The sequence below is a fragment of the Notolabrus celidotus genome, chromosome 4 (genome assembly GCF_009762535.1).
Source record: "Notolabrus celidotus isolate fNotCel1 chromosome 4, fNotCel1.pri, whole genome shotgun sequence".
NCBI classification, from domain to species: Eukaryota; Metazoa; Chordata; class Actinopteri; order Labriformes; family Labridae; genus Notolabrus; species Notolabrus celidotus.
The window spans coordinates 9886462-9900554 of record NC_048275.1 but is presented as its reverse complement, the minus strand read 5'-3'; the positions used below and the strand labels follow the sequence as shown (position 1 = coordinate 9900554).

The window sequence follows — 14093 nt, the reverse complement described above, 5'->3', positions numbered from 1 at the left end:
TTCCTTGAAAAGAAGCACCTGAATTTGCACTACAAACTGAGAGGATTTTAGTGAGAGTGGAAGAAAATCACTGGTCTTGAAGGAAATGGCCTCTAATTGTGGATATTTGTGTGTCCACAGTGAGTATGTCTGTGTGTGAGAGGGTTCGCTTTGGTGAATTCTCCTCTAATAATTTTTAACCAGCTCTAATGACAAATGTGACATTGTGAACAAATTACCTGAAACTGAACTGTTTCACCTTGACATACATGCAGGATTGAGAAACCAGTTGGAAGTGGTATTGAAGCTGTGTGAGAGTGTGCGTGTGTGTGTTTTCTGTGTGTGTGTGAGACTGATTAGCAGTTAATGCAGCAACAGGGGCATTAAGTCACAAACCTTCCTGAAGTAAACCGGTCCGGTCTCAGAGCCTCCACATCATGGCACTCAGGGATTTTCCAACTTTTGCTTTTTCGTCCTACAAACATCCGTCTCACGAACATTCAACCATGAGTCTCTGATGCTGCTTGAATATCACAAGTAGTCACAAAGTATTTCGGATAGCATTGAAGCGTGGAAGCTGCATCTTGACACGGTGACAAGGGGAAGTACTGGAGGCCATGGGGAACTCTGAGAGCGTTTGGTGGGTTGTTGTGGAGTTCGCCTGCAGGATTCTTGGTGTTTCTACAGCAACAGGTAGGAAATAAACAGAAACAGAAACAGAAAAACAAAAAAAAAAATTAAATTGTCTTCTACTTATTTTGTCAGCATGGGCGGGGTGTCATTTGTTGGATACACTTGCAGATGCACAACAGACTCCAGATGCTCTTGCTGTTAGGTCTTACAGTCAGTGCTTTAAAAAAAGTACTAATGAGGACTTTTTATTGTGGAAATAGTATTTTTTATAATGTAACTCTGTTATGAAGTGTTGCATGCTGTTGTTTTAACGCTGATTTATGCCTCTGTCTGTCATAAATCCACTTTTGTTCCCCTAAATCTCCAACTTTTTTAACCCTTCAAGCAGGAGAAGCGTTCAGCTGCTCTTTGTGCAGATTTCACAAACTCAAAATGTCAGAGGGTCAGATGGTGATGTTAGCCAACTGTACTCCTGATCTGTAAGAACTCAAAGCCAAATATTTCCTGATATATAGAGGATATTAAAATACACTTGGTGATGCATAACCTCGCCAGTGTTGTTCCCTTTCCTGTGTTTTCCTTGTGCACACAGGGACAGATTGCACGCAGCCCTCTTAGCCACATTAAATCAAAACTGGGGGGAATAGCTCTCTGGTTGCTGCTTGTTTCTTAAAATATGGGACCCCCCCTCCATTTAAATTCAAACAGCTGCAGACGCTGAACATTTACCGAGAGACATGTGCCTCACATCGCACCAAAACCAAGTCTGTGCATCCAGCTGGGTTACTGAGCTTATGTGAGCACAAGCTGTGATACATTCACACCTACAGGAGCTCTCAGTGCATTGTTTCTATACGTGTGTGTGTGTGTGTGTGTGTGTGTGTGTGTGTGTGTGTGTGTGTGTGTGTGTGTGTGTGTGTGTGTGTGTGTGTTTATGGGATGCCTACGTGTGCCTCCGTCTCTGTCTGTCTGCAGCTCTATGTCGGCCTGTCTGCCTCTGTGTGTGTTCTTTAATCAGAGGAGCATGCTGGGAGGCAGGCGCACAAATTGTATATGTTAACATCCAGCCGGTATGTATGCAGCGTTAATGCATCCACACTCTATAAACTACCAGAAGCCATTCAGCTACGTTCCCCTTGATTTCCCTCTGGTAGAGATTTTATCTTTGAGTTTCTTCAGCAGGACAGAAAGATTGCTAGCATGTGTTTTAGTGGCGATCACCGCTAACCTCTTTTATACCTCACAGGAGAAAGATTGCTTCATAAAACAGGCTTTTCTTTGTGTTTGTTAGACTTTGTTGCCTTCTAATTTCATGTTGTCCCCTTTAGGTACAGATGTGTTTTTCTGTCCGCTCTTAGATTTGGCTACTGCTCCTCTTTCCATCAGCAGCTAGTTAGCTTAGCTTACAAACTGAAGGTGGAGAAAAACAACCAGCCAGAATGTGTCCGAAGGCAACAAATCACCAGGCACATGTTGTGGTTTCAGGAGGCAGTAACTTCCCGAAGATTTCACCAGTAGCTGACAACCTTACAATGGCAACAAGATGTCTGGCAAGAGAAAGTTTGGCAATGAACCTCTCTTAAAACCATAGCTTATCGATGACAAGGTCAAGACTTATATGAAATAAAACTTTCTGAATTAGCTTTTTAGCACAGTCTGGATGAATATTTTTGCAAGGTGTGAACCACAGACTGTATATAAAATGGATGGGGTTGCTCCATCTTTTCCCGTGGTACGGTTTTGAAGCCAAAAAACCCTGTTCCAATGAGCAGCCATTGTACTGCCAGAGTCTGCGCAGTAGAGAATTTCTGTGGTTGCCACGGTAATTTCGGTGTTGCCACGGTAACGAGCTCCACCCTACAGCATAGCGTCACAAGATCCTATGGAGTTTCCCTCTACGGCAGTTGTCAGTCAAAGTGAATCTGGAAGTAAAACCCTGTTTTTTAACCTCTAATAACTAACGAAAAATAAACTTTTCAGAAAAAAGAGGCCTTGGACACAAAACAGGCGAATAACAACTACATATCACCACAGCACATGGATGTGAGAAACATTCGTATGACGTGTATTTATTTTTTAAAGTTTGACTGCAGCCCCATTCAAATGAATGGGAGAGACAGAGTTTTTGACCTATACTGCAGCCAGCCACCAGGGGGAAGAGTTTTGGTGGAAGCTTCACCTCCAGCCGAGCGATCTGCACCCCTGGTGTAACTAATTCCTGGACACATATGAATTAGTCTGACACCAAACTAAAAAGCTTATATATCTTTACAGATTTTTAAACCATGGGAGGCCGCACACACGAGGACAGTTCTGACCGATTTTAATATTACAATCCTCTGAACACACACTAAACAATTCAAAACCTCCACACACTTAACGTTTGTGGTAACGACTTAACAGTGGCAAGTCTACAAACATGGAAACTCACGTGATCAAACGTGACTTCAGAAGACAAACATACATAGAGGACTATCAACGTAGTCAGCTGGCTGTGCAGGCATGTGTTCTGTTTTGCAGCGAAAAACAAAAAACAAGAAAAAGAATGAGTGAAACCCTTCAGTTGGGTTTACGTTTGCTGCCATATTTGTGAGCTGATACCAGGCGGCAACCTCCGGTCTAAAAATCCAATGTGGAAGTGCTAAAAACTGCAGTTCACCTAGGATACGCTTGAGGCTGGCTCTGGAAGTACCGAAAACCACATACACACCAATTCAAAAAAGACGATCTTTACAGCAGAAATAAACATGTTTACAGCCTGGTACAAAAGAAGAGTGTAGTTTGGATAGCTCATTTCTCGGCACACACTGTACGGGGGGTGAATTTTTTCTTAAAGCAGTAATTTCAAAGATATTGAGATTAGGAGTCTTCCATTGAGAGGCACAGCTGACTTGATTGACAGGCGGGAACACTATAGCTGTTGGCTAGGAGGCTCAAAGCCCGCCTCTTTACGTCACAATCGCTCGACAGCAGCAATATGGCTGCCGCTGCCGATTGGTCTCAAAACAGCTCTTCAGAAACAGATGGTTGACGTCACGGATACTACGTCCATATTTTATACAGTCTATGGCTGCAACATCCGGTTGGTGACTCTTCCCAGTCTGCTCCTCTCATTAGTAATTCAAGATTCAAAGGTTTTTATGTCAATTTTCACTGTATATACGAGATATACAGAAAAAACGAGATGCTGTTTCTCTCTTCCAGCTTTTAAATATCTAAAATTTAAATATAAAATACAATAAAATATAATAAAATACAGTTTTATAAAAACATCCTATGTACACAGTGCAGGTAGTGCAGTGACAGTTTAAAAATGGACAATGAAAATAGATAGCAGATTGAAGATGGTCCATTGGAGTCAGCCTGACCTGCAATCGTAGGTCGTGGAGGCTCTGACTCTGTCGGGAGCAGTGAAATAGTCAAATGGACACCAAACACTTGAAGATTATTTGGGCTAATAATGGGTTGCAACAAGCCTTGAATCAGACCTCACCCCCCCAGATCTTTGGGGGTGACAAACAGGAACTAAATCAGGCTTAAAATCGTCGAGTGTGGCCAGCCTAAGTTTAATGAAGCTTTCTCTTCCACACCTACATTTTTGTACCTAAAAACTTAGCAACTTATAGCAACAGAGAAACAGTCAATATTGACCATTATAGCAACTTGTTCACAAACTGACATCTGATCACAGCATCAAATGACTTCAACATTTCTTTACACCTATGAGGAATATGGTAACTTCAGGATGCTGCTGAGTCACAGTGACATGAAGTCAGCTTATTATCTTTGTGTCAACCATGTGTAATGATTCTGACTTTGAATCATGCTAGAAAGATTCTTAATAAAAGCAGATATCTCCTAGTGATTAATATCACCAATGTCACATTATCTGAGGAATAGATAAGAGCAGGCGTTCGTAATGTTACAGAAACCAGCTTGAGTATGCTGCAGTTTTCGGAAAAATGCCAAAACACTCCAACCAGCACATGAAAAGACTTCTTCGTCTCTACTGGGGCAGGACACGTCAGAGCTGTTCATCGTTGACTGTATCGAAACAGCTTTCTTTGGCATTCTTGTGTGACCGACAAACAAAAGTCTCTACTCATACTCACAGGGTGAACGGGAAAAAGTAAGTAAAAGACTCGTGAACAGACCTTTTACGGTTCTTATAGCCACAGATATTTTATTTGTCATAGCTTTTGAGGGGGCTGTGGCTCAGAGACAGACTGTGTCATCCTCTAACCAGTAACCAAGCAGTTTGATCCCCAGCACCCGCAGCCTACATGTCAAAGACACATGTGTCTTGTTCTTTGGCAGGATACATAACCCAGAATATTTCCCAAAGGCACGGACAATGACGAGTAAATCGATCTGCGCTTTTCATAGCTGCGGCTGTCATCTGTATATTGATGTGTGTGTTTTACCATTTTTACTTTTGTTGTGTGAGGAATTGCTTTGCATGACTGAAAAAAGCGTCCTATAAGTGCAGTCCATTTAACAGTTATTTGTTTCTCTCAAGTGTAAAGAATTTCAGAGCAAATAAAACAAAAAAATGGTCTAAAGTTAAGACTTCATTGGCTTTAATCAAATAGAAACACTATCCATCACTTCCAGAGATTTTGTCAATATATCTCCCTGCAGAGAGGTCAAAGGTTAAGTGCAAAGAGGTGATATCTAACGCCTAATTATGGACTCTGCAAAAAGGTTGATCTTGCAGACAAAGCAGACCAAATCAACATTTCTTAGTTGCAGGAAACTCAATCGGAGGAAACTTATTACAGCTGCTTGTATCTGAGATCTTACTCTTTCGGTCATGACCTAGAACTCATGACCATAGGTGAGGGTTGGAACATAGACGACTGGTAAATTCTAAGCTTTGCCTTCCAGCTCAGCTCCCTCTTCACCATAACAGTCCAGTACAACCGGTGCATTTGTAAAGCAAGTACAGTAAAATCTGTATATAAGTCGCACCAGTGTTAAAGACACAGTCTGTATTCTCTCGGGTACAAAGGTATATGAAAGTCTTCCTATGTGACAGTTTCAAAGCATTCAGTAAAGTCTGCAATGTGCAGTGTCTGTGCAGCTATGTAGCTCTTTCTAGTACCATCTGTTTTCACCATGTGGAGTTTGCCATCTTGCTTGCTTCTGGTACAGTTGAGCTCAGCCTCCAATGACTCTGATAGTTAGGAGGTACAGACCACCTGCCCACTGCCAGTTATCATGAGGTTGCACCACCCACCTCCACTGATCATTTGTTGTCTCAAACTGAGAAGTCTTTTCAATCAAAGTGTTTTAACTCACCAATAGTGTTCCACTGTTTACTTTAAATCCATGATTTTGACCTACTTAGAGAGAAAAGCTGTTGAAATGTGACGCCGCTGGCCTGGTCTGTGTCACTAAGTTTCCCAGCATGCTTTGGGCAGTGAAGCTGCTGCTTGTGACAGTGCAAACCCATTTCAAGCAGCAGGGTGCGGCTGGAAATTCACTCCCATTCATTGTGTTCTGCCACAGTTTGCTTCCCTGCACAAAGGATCCTAAAACATTTTTGGGATAGCTTTGAAGCACCACTTTTGAACAACTTATTTCCCTCATCAAGTCACAATCATCCACAGACAGAAAACTGTGATATTCTATTTAGTAAATAAAGTTTATGGGGAGCCGTTTTACTTAGGAATCCCTGTCCTTGTCCTGTCCTTGAAAGGTCTTGTGCAGTAGATGATGGTAGAGGTCATGACAGAGCACATCTGTGACAGTGCTTTGGTTAGTAATGCCCCATCTTCTAGGTAACTTATGATGACAGAATCAAATACCTCTGCTTTATTTACTGGTATACTGGTCACACTGGTAAATATGAGGAATTTTACAATGCTATCAACAAACCATGACATCTAGTGACCGCCTAAATCACAGATGTTGAGGCTTTTTAACATGTTGTGGTTCTGCTCTGATAGAAGACCTGAGATGCGTTTAGTGTCCTCTGAAATAATTAGCCAAGCCTTTCAGCAGTGACACAGTAATTACATGCATGCATTAGCTATTACCAAACTTTTGTGAACATGAAGGAAATAATTACAGCAATTACAGATTGCACATGTGTCTTCAGTTGAGTGCTATCCTGTGGAGTGTGGGTTACCTCAGGTCAGTTCCTGTCAGTTTTTGTTGCATGATGAGTGGAGATGGTTTGTAACCAGGACTTAATTGAGTCATTCAAAACTGCCTCAAAGATAAAAGCTACAACATGACTGCAAGCAAGAGGACAAGGCCAAAATGCACGACAAAATATGCTCAAACTGTTTGAGATGTTTCCCCAGATGAGATGTCGCTGCCTCCAAGTTCAAAATCATGAACCACGTCTGACATCTGGTGGACTTTCTGCTCACTACACACTCCAAGCACAAAGAAAGTCACTTATCTTTATTATGTTTGTTTGTTTTTTACAGTGTTGTGTGCTGTTGGAGTAGAAACCCTGCAACAAGGAGAATTCAACAGCTTGGGTGTCTACTTACTGTAAGTGTCCAGGTGTTGTTATATTTTTACACAGCCTTTAGATGTAGAGCAATGTCATATTCCAAGTCATAGCTGTTTGTTTTTTTGTATTTTCATCAATGGTTTTATTTTTTTTCAATTTACCTTTACATTTATACATTTTTCTTTGTTTATTTTTTAACATTTTGTTGCTTTAAATAGTGTTATTATTCGGGCATTTTTCTTTAGTCATTCATAATTTTGGTTTGGGGCAATTTTGTAGTCCATTTTGTGAACCAGAGTAAATGACTGTTTTTTTTGTGTGAATTGAACATTTTTATTCATGCTTTTTATTTTGTCTTTTCCCCCCCTTTTTTCTTATTGTTATTTCAAAATGTGTTTAATTTCATTTCTGTTATTCAGACATTCTATTTTTTTGCCTTGTTATAGCCTAATTAATATCTTGTTGTTTTCTATCCATTCTTTTAAATTTTGTCTTCCTTATTTTGTTTTCAGATTTGTATTTATGTATTTATTTGTTTATTTATTATATTGCTTTAGTTTTGTAATCCTTCAGTCTTCAAATATCTTAATTTTTGGTAATGGTTTAGTCCAAGTCAGTGCTTTTATCTTTTTTTTCTACTTCATTTTGTCTTTTTAAAAACTTTTTCTGGCTTTCCTTTTTTATTTATTTGGATCCCCATTAACTACTACCAAGGTAGCAACCACTCTTTCTGGTGTCCACTCATTTAAGAAATACAGTACCTGAAGGCTCTACCTTCCCTGTCCTCTTTCTAACATCTCTCTACATCTGCTTCAAAGGGTTTTAAATAACACTTCAAATCTATACCTGCTTCATTATCAATCATGCAGTACGTACATACACACACTTGTGAGGAGATGTATAGGGACAGAGTCAGAGTGATGAATCCAGGAGCAGGGGGCAAGAGAGGAGACGAGTCCCTCACAGCTTCGTCTTATCATCTCTGAGGCTCAGAGCCAAACTCCCACAGAGGGACAGGAAAATATTTCCCAGAGGAGACCAAGAAATACATTTCTGTTTATTCTGTCAGGTCTCACAAATTCTGATGAACACAAACAAACTCAAACAGAAGCACACAGTTCAGCGATAACTCTTCAAAGAGAGGGCAGTGAATGATGAAGGTTAGTCCTCTGGTATTTTTGTGGTTCACTGGATCAGATGGCTATCAGATTATTTAAACAGAAAACAACCAGTCAAAGAAAACACTCTTAAGTATCCTCTTACTGCCCAGATTTTCCACATTACAAACTTCAACCCTCTCTTACAGCCAGATAAAATACACACAGGCTGACATATTTAGCTTCATTTAGAAACAGACTATATCTGTTTCTGACTCTGGACTTATTTCTCCTCCAGCGTGTCATCTGTTGGCATCATGTTGTTCGAGCTGGCCTACTTCCTGGATGCTGCTCTGTTCATGTGTTTGCCGTAAGTCCACAGCACTCTCCACACCATCTGCAGCATGAATACACAAAGACAAGAAACACACAAACAGTAGCTGTAATTGAGTTTGTTTTTAACAGTGAACTCTGTCAAGTGTAAAGCAGATCCAAAAACTCCAATGTAAAGATGGTTTGAATCAGTTTGTCATCATGCCTGCTCAGGCTGGATGTAAAAAATTATCATGGTGTCTGGCTTCAAAAGTGTGAAACCTGGTTAACCTGCATCCTTTTTAATGGCCAGCAGGGGGCGATGTCACTGCTTACAAAATGACTCCAAATGTACAGAACCTGATGAGAGAATGATCCTGTCTCTGAGTTAATTCATCACAAAAAAAAAAATAAAGGTGCAGAGAACTGAAGAAATTAACAATGTGTACAAAAGACTTGTACACAGTGTTGATCAGCAGAGATATTGCACAGAGTATTGCACATTTTAGCTCAATGGCAGACAATGCTGACCAGTTTGCTATCAGTAATGCACTCTTTGGTTAAATATGTGAAAACGAATTGGTAGTATTAATTGTAAAATTAACCAAGCTAGCTGTGTGAATGGAAGAAAGCTTTATTGTGACGTCACTGCATATTCTCCCCATTTCTTCTCCTCAGCTGTCCTCCAGACTGGATGATCTTTGTGTTGTGGGGGAAGATGGCTCACGTTGGAGGTTTTCATAAGTTCCTGTACTACTCCATTATGTCCGTGATCTGCTTCTTGCACCCCGTGTTGGTGTGGCATGCCATTATCCCAGGTAACAGGGAATTTGATTGAGTAAGGGGTATTATCCAAGCGCTGATTTAGAGTACAACAGCTGGGACTTCAACAATAGTATGTTTTCTTTACCTCAACATTAAATGGATTCTTACTTCAATTGTGTGTGACTATCTGAAACATACATGTATGAAATACAAAGTAGCTGGTCTGCTGGTATGATTCAAACAAACAAAAAGCAGGAAATGTTCATGTGTTGACAAATGAACGACCGGGTTAGCAGAAGAAATAATGATCTGATGTTGATTATGTTGTTACATTAGCTATATATGATAAACAAACTGTTTTATAAAGCAATATTGCACTGAGGTTGTGCTGTTATTCTGAATATCAGCACAGCTGTGATTATCTTCTGCTCAGTAGTGCTGGTGTTCAGTACAATAGCACTATGTTTTAAGAAAGAAGAAATGTACTTTATTAATCCCCAGGGGGGAAATTCAATTTTTTCCACTCGTGTTATTATTTTTGTGGTCATGCTACACACACAGTTTGGTATATACATACAGTTTTACAAACATGCACTTAGGGAGAGATGTCAGAGTGAGGTAGCTGCCATCAATCAGCGCACCCCAAGCAGTTGGGGGTTCGGTTCCTTGCTCAAGGGAACATCGGCAGTGCCCAGGCAAGTGAACTAGCAACTCTCCAGCCACCAGTCCACTTGCCAAACTTTGTCCATACTGGGACTCAAACCATCGACCCTCCGGTTTCCAAGCCAAGTCCCTATGGACTGAGCTACTGCCACCCCATTTATGTGATATTGCATAAGTGCACTAATGTGAAGCAGATGTTCTGAGCTGCAGGAAAAGCAAAGGTGTAGATGATGACATTTGTTACAGGTCTGTTCTATTTAACTGTCCAATAAGCCATGACAGTCTGACAGTGACCTAGCATGAACAACCCTCAGGTCAAAGCAGATAAAAGTACTGCAGACATTAACACATATTCTTCACTCTAAAACGTGAAATGAAATCTATTTTCTGATTGCAGGGGCGATGCTTCTGGTGACCGCCTTGTTCAACTTCATACTGAGCAAGAAAACAAAGAAAAAGTGTCAAAAAAGACCACAGGACAACCACAGCGACCAAGGCCTGACCACCGTGTGTGTGACGGAGGGATCGACCTCAGGAGCAACCTCCTCTTTCTCATTCCTCCACATATTGACCGGGAGGAAAGGAGGAGGAGGAGGTGGACCCACTCTCCCGACCAGAGATCGCTGCCTCGGCCCGGGTGAGAGAGGGGAGAGCGTGCAGGCCATGCTGGAGCTGCAGCAGACGACAGAACCCAAAGACTCAGACAGAGAGAAGAGGAGGTGGAAGGAGAGGGGGCTGATGTGCTTCAGAGGGAGGGAGGAGCCGGTGGAGAGAGAGATGGAGGAGATGGACGGATACTGTGAGGCGGAGACAGACACCACCTCAGACACTGCACCTATGATAACAGACTGAGCTTAAATCGCACAAAGGAAAGTGATTTATTCAAACATCTCACTGGTTCGACACTGGGGTGGACTTCAGTCTGGAGACACCATTGTAGAACGTCTGACCCGCCAAAATAAGACTCATGAGCCTTATTAAGTCTTCAGTAATAAGATATTTTGTATTTTATGCAATGGCGGGACAAAAATATGGAGATTATTAGATTTTTAAATGGAATTTTCAACTGATTTGTTTATTTTTTACTCAACAAGAATCTATTTTAGCAGAATAATTCAGAAGAATGAATGCATTTGTTCCTAACTCTGCACATGGCTGGTGGCTTTTAGTCAGATTGCCTGTTTTTTTTTTGTGTGTGTGTGTGTGCAAATCTGGCATTGATTGACAAGCAGACATTCACACAGAACAATCCAATCCAGTTACAGCAGCATGCATTATTCATGAGGTGATAAATTAGATCAACTGTTTCACTCATTCAGCGTCTCAGAAAATAGAATGTGGCTGAGAGAAGCAGGCATCCAGATTGTGCAGGTGCGTGTGTTAGACACATTCAAGTCTGCTCTTTGTGTGTTTGTCGTTGTGTGAGCGGTGACCATGGAGACGGAGCTCTGGGAGGAGTGTTCATGTATTATGGTGATGAGGAGTAGACCAGATCACCAGCCACAGGCCTATATTTAACTAGAAACCAGCATCTAATGTCTTAATTTTGCATGCATATTCCATTCAAATTATGCAGTTATATATTGATAGTGTTAAAAGGTTGCATGGATAAGATACACACTCTGGAAATCACCTTCAAATTTGCATTTTGTGACGCAAAAGCTAGCATAAACAGCCTGCATTAACATGATTTCCTTTTGTTTTATCACGCAACCAAGAAAACACTTCTCCACACAGACAGTCCTCTTTTGTTCGGGTTATAAATCAATACTGTTTTGTTCTGTCGTCACACACACACACAAAAACACACACATATACTGTACACACTGTATTCCTGCCTCTTTTGTTCCCTAAGCGTCAGATATATGTATGTAGCCTTAAGAGGCAATCTCTTTGCAGCATCAGAGCTAAAGAGAGAATCAATAAAAGCAGAGAGCCTCATTCATCAGAGAGCACCTCAGTGAGAGCCGGGGTCAGACGACACACACACAAATGCACACACAAACACGTGAAAACACACACACAAATTTAAAGAGCCTGAAGGTTAAACAACTGGGTTATTCTCTGGAGTTGACACACATTATATCCCCAGGAGCTACTCGGTGACTTATATTCTGTACATGTAAAGACATGTGAGTGCTCTGAAGTTATTTGGGGGGAACAGGGAGTCTTTGTCCCCACTGGCCTGTAATCAGGACTGCATTATCCTCCTCACAAAGATCACACATCAATTAGCAGCAGAGTGACTGATTTCAAACAAAAGAGAGGAAAAGAGCGTCACGATTTCCAGTCCACTTCCATAAATGCTGCAGCAGCTTTGTCACATCCACATCCTCCAGAATGAGCTGTTCTCTGTGGGGGAAGTTATTCAGCTGCAGGAACGACTGACTTCCTCTTTGTGCAAGTTAAATCATAAATCCTGTTCATACAGAGAGAGAGAGAGAGAGAGAGAGAGAGAGAGAGAGAGAGAGAGAGAGAGAAAGAGAGAGACTTCCCACAGTATGTGTTTCCACCCTACAATAGTTTCCTAGATGGCAGGTCCAGGCTTAAAAACAGGATGGTGGAATAAATCTTATCAGGTCACACGGGCTTCTTCCTTTTCTGCTGAGCTGGAGAAAAAAAAAACAGGATAGGTGCTTTAGAGACGGCTGTGCTGCAGGACTGGGGTTTTATTATCACTTAATGTGTGAAGACAGACACAAATGTGAAGAAGTAGATCATTTTGTTGTGTGTTTATGCATTTAGATTGAGTTGATTCCATAAAAGGACTTGTAAAAACACTTTTGAAAACATTCACAAATCCAAAACAGGAGGGGATTAACAGTGAATACTAAAGCTTTTAGAAATATTAAACTATTAGATTAGATATGAGTTTTCTCTCATACCTTCTTCTAATCTGCTAATACAGAATGCTGCAGAAGCCCTTATTTGTCAACAGAAATGTCAATCAAACGTGTTTTTAGAACTAATTAGAACTACATTTCCCAGAAAAATTAACACTTAGACACAAGTCAGCATTATGAGAACTAACTATAGACAGAAATGATTATTTAACTTGTATTTTAATCTTATAGTTTGACCTCTGTTCCATCTGTTAACATTAAGGAGGTGGGGTTTATGACCTTTACAATAGCCAGTCAGTAGGGGGAGCTCTGAATCTTTTGGCTTCACAGTCAGTGAACACTTATGAAGTCCTTTTTGATATACAGTCTATGAATAAGAAATTAGTTTTTTTTAATACTTTTTATTTAGTAGCTTTCACACAGAAAGAAACAACAACAAGGAAACAAAACAAGCTAAAACAAAGACGTGGCAGCATGTCAGCATTGGATGACTTTTCTTACATATATATAAGACTATCTTCTGTAAGTAAACAGCTCATTTTTAACTCACCCTTGAGTATAGGATTGATACCCAATGCAGAAACACACTTTCAATAAAATGTACAAAGAAAAAAATCTACAACGAATAAGAAATTTTGATGCAGCTTAAATCCTCACCTGTAATAAACCGGACCTTCATCCATCTGTCCAAAATGGAAAAAATCTAATAACTAGATGTACGTTAATAAAACACAAGATTTAGTTTTCAAACCACAAAGATTTTATTTGTTCCATTGTTCAACTATAGGTGGGCAACAGTGCTGGACAATGCATTTATATATATATATTTAAACTCCATATTTTTTCCTCTCTTTTCTTCTCTTTTCTTGCCCCTTTGTTTGTTTGTTTGTTTGATTGTTTTCTCTGATTGTCTCTGATTATATTGTCTTATCCTCTCTGTTTTGGACTCATAGCCACAGGAGAATGTGTGTTTTGTATCATCCATCACTTTTATGTCTATCACATTTTCAGACAATAAAAAAGGATGGAAATATCTCTAAGATGGAAATAAGCATTTTGCATTATTTTATTAAATTCATCAATGAGCACATTTTTTTCAGAATGAAATATCAGATTAACAAATTCAGTGAAACTAAGTTAATCCATTGTCTTCTGAGCTAATCTCTGTCCCCCTTCATTCAGCTGACAGCAGCATTTAAAGGTTTTACCTGTGAGTGATGAGACAGAGGAGGATCAGCACTCAAAGGTACCTTGATCAGGAGGAGAGAGGTATATGACCCTGACTCTGCTCGCCCCACCCACTCTCAACGCTGATTGGCTAAGACGCACCAT

General features: G+C 40.4%; 1 protein-coding gene across 2 annotated transcripts; it reads left to right on the top strand.

Annotated features, from left to right (window-relative positions):
- The first annotated feature begins 564 nt into the window (after positions 1-564).
- On the top strand, positions 565-11863 carry tmem72 (transmembrane protein 72). Of its 2 annotated transcripts, none has more exons than XM_034681187.1 (5): positions 565-672; positions 7053-7119; positions 8477-8548; positions 9169-9308; positions 10316-11863. In XM_034681187.1, exons 1-5 carry the CDS (start codon positions 597-599, stop codon positions 10768-10770), a joined length of 810 nt encoding a protein of 269 aa, XP_034537078.1. In that variant the 5' UTR covers positions 565-596; the 3' UTR covers positions 10771-11863. The 2 variants fall into 2 exon arrangements, with proteins under 2 accessions (XP_034537078.1, XP_034537079.1); XM_034681188.1 differs by lacking the exon at positions 565-672 and adding an exon at positions 4652-4741.
- Positions 11864-14093: the final 2230 nt, after the last annotated feature.

Bases quoted from the DNA above. Each gene is read 5' to 3' on its own strand.
- tmem72 (XM_034681187.1), top strand. From the start codon at position 597: ATGGGGAACTCTGAGAGCGTTTGGTGGGTTGTTGTGGAGTTCGCCTGC. The intron at 673-7,052 runs GTAGGAAATAAA...TGTTTTTTACAG, and splicing joins TGGTGTTTCTACAGCAACAG to TGTTGTGTGCTGTTGGAGTA. The intron at 7,120-8,476 runs GTAAGTGTCCAG...TTTCTCCTCCAG, and splicing joins AGCTTGGGTGTCTACTTACT to CGTGTCATCTGTTGGCATCA.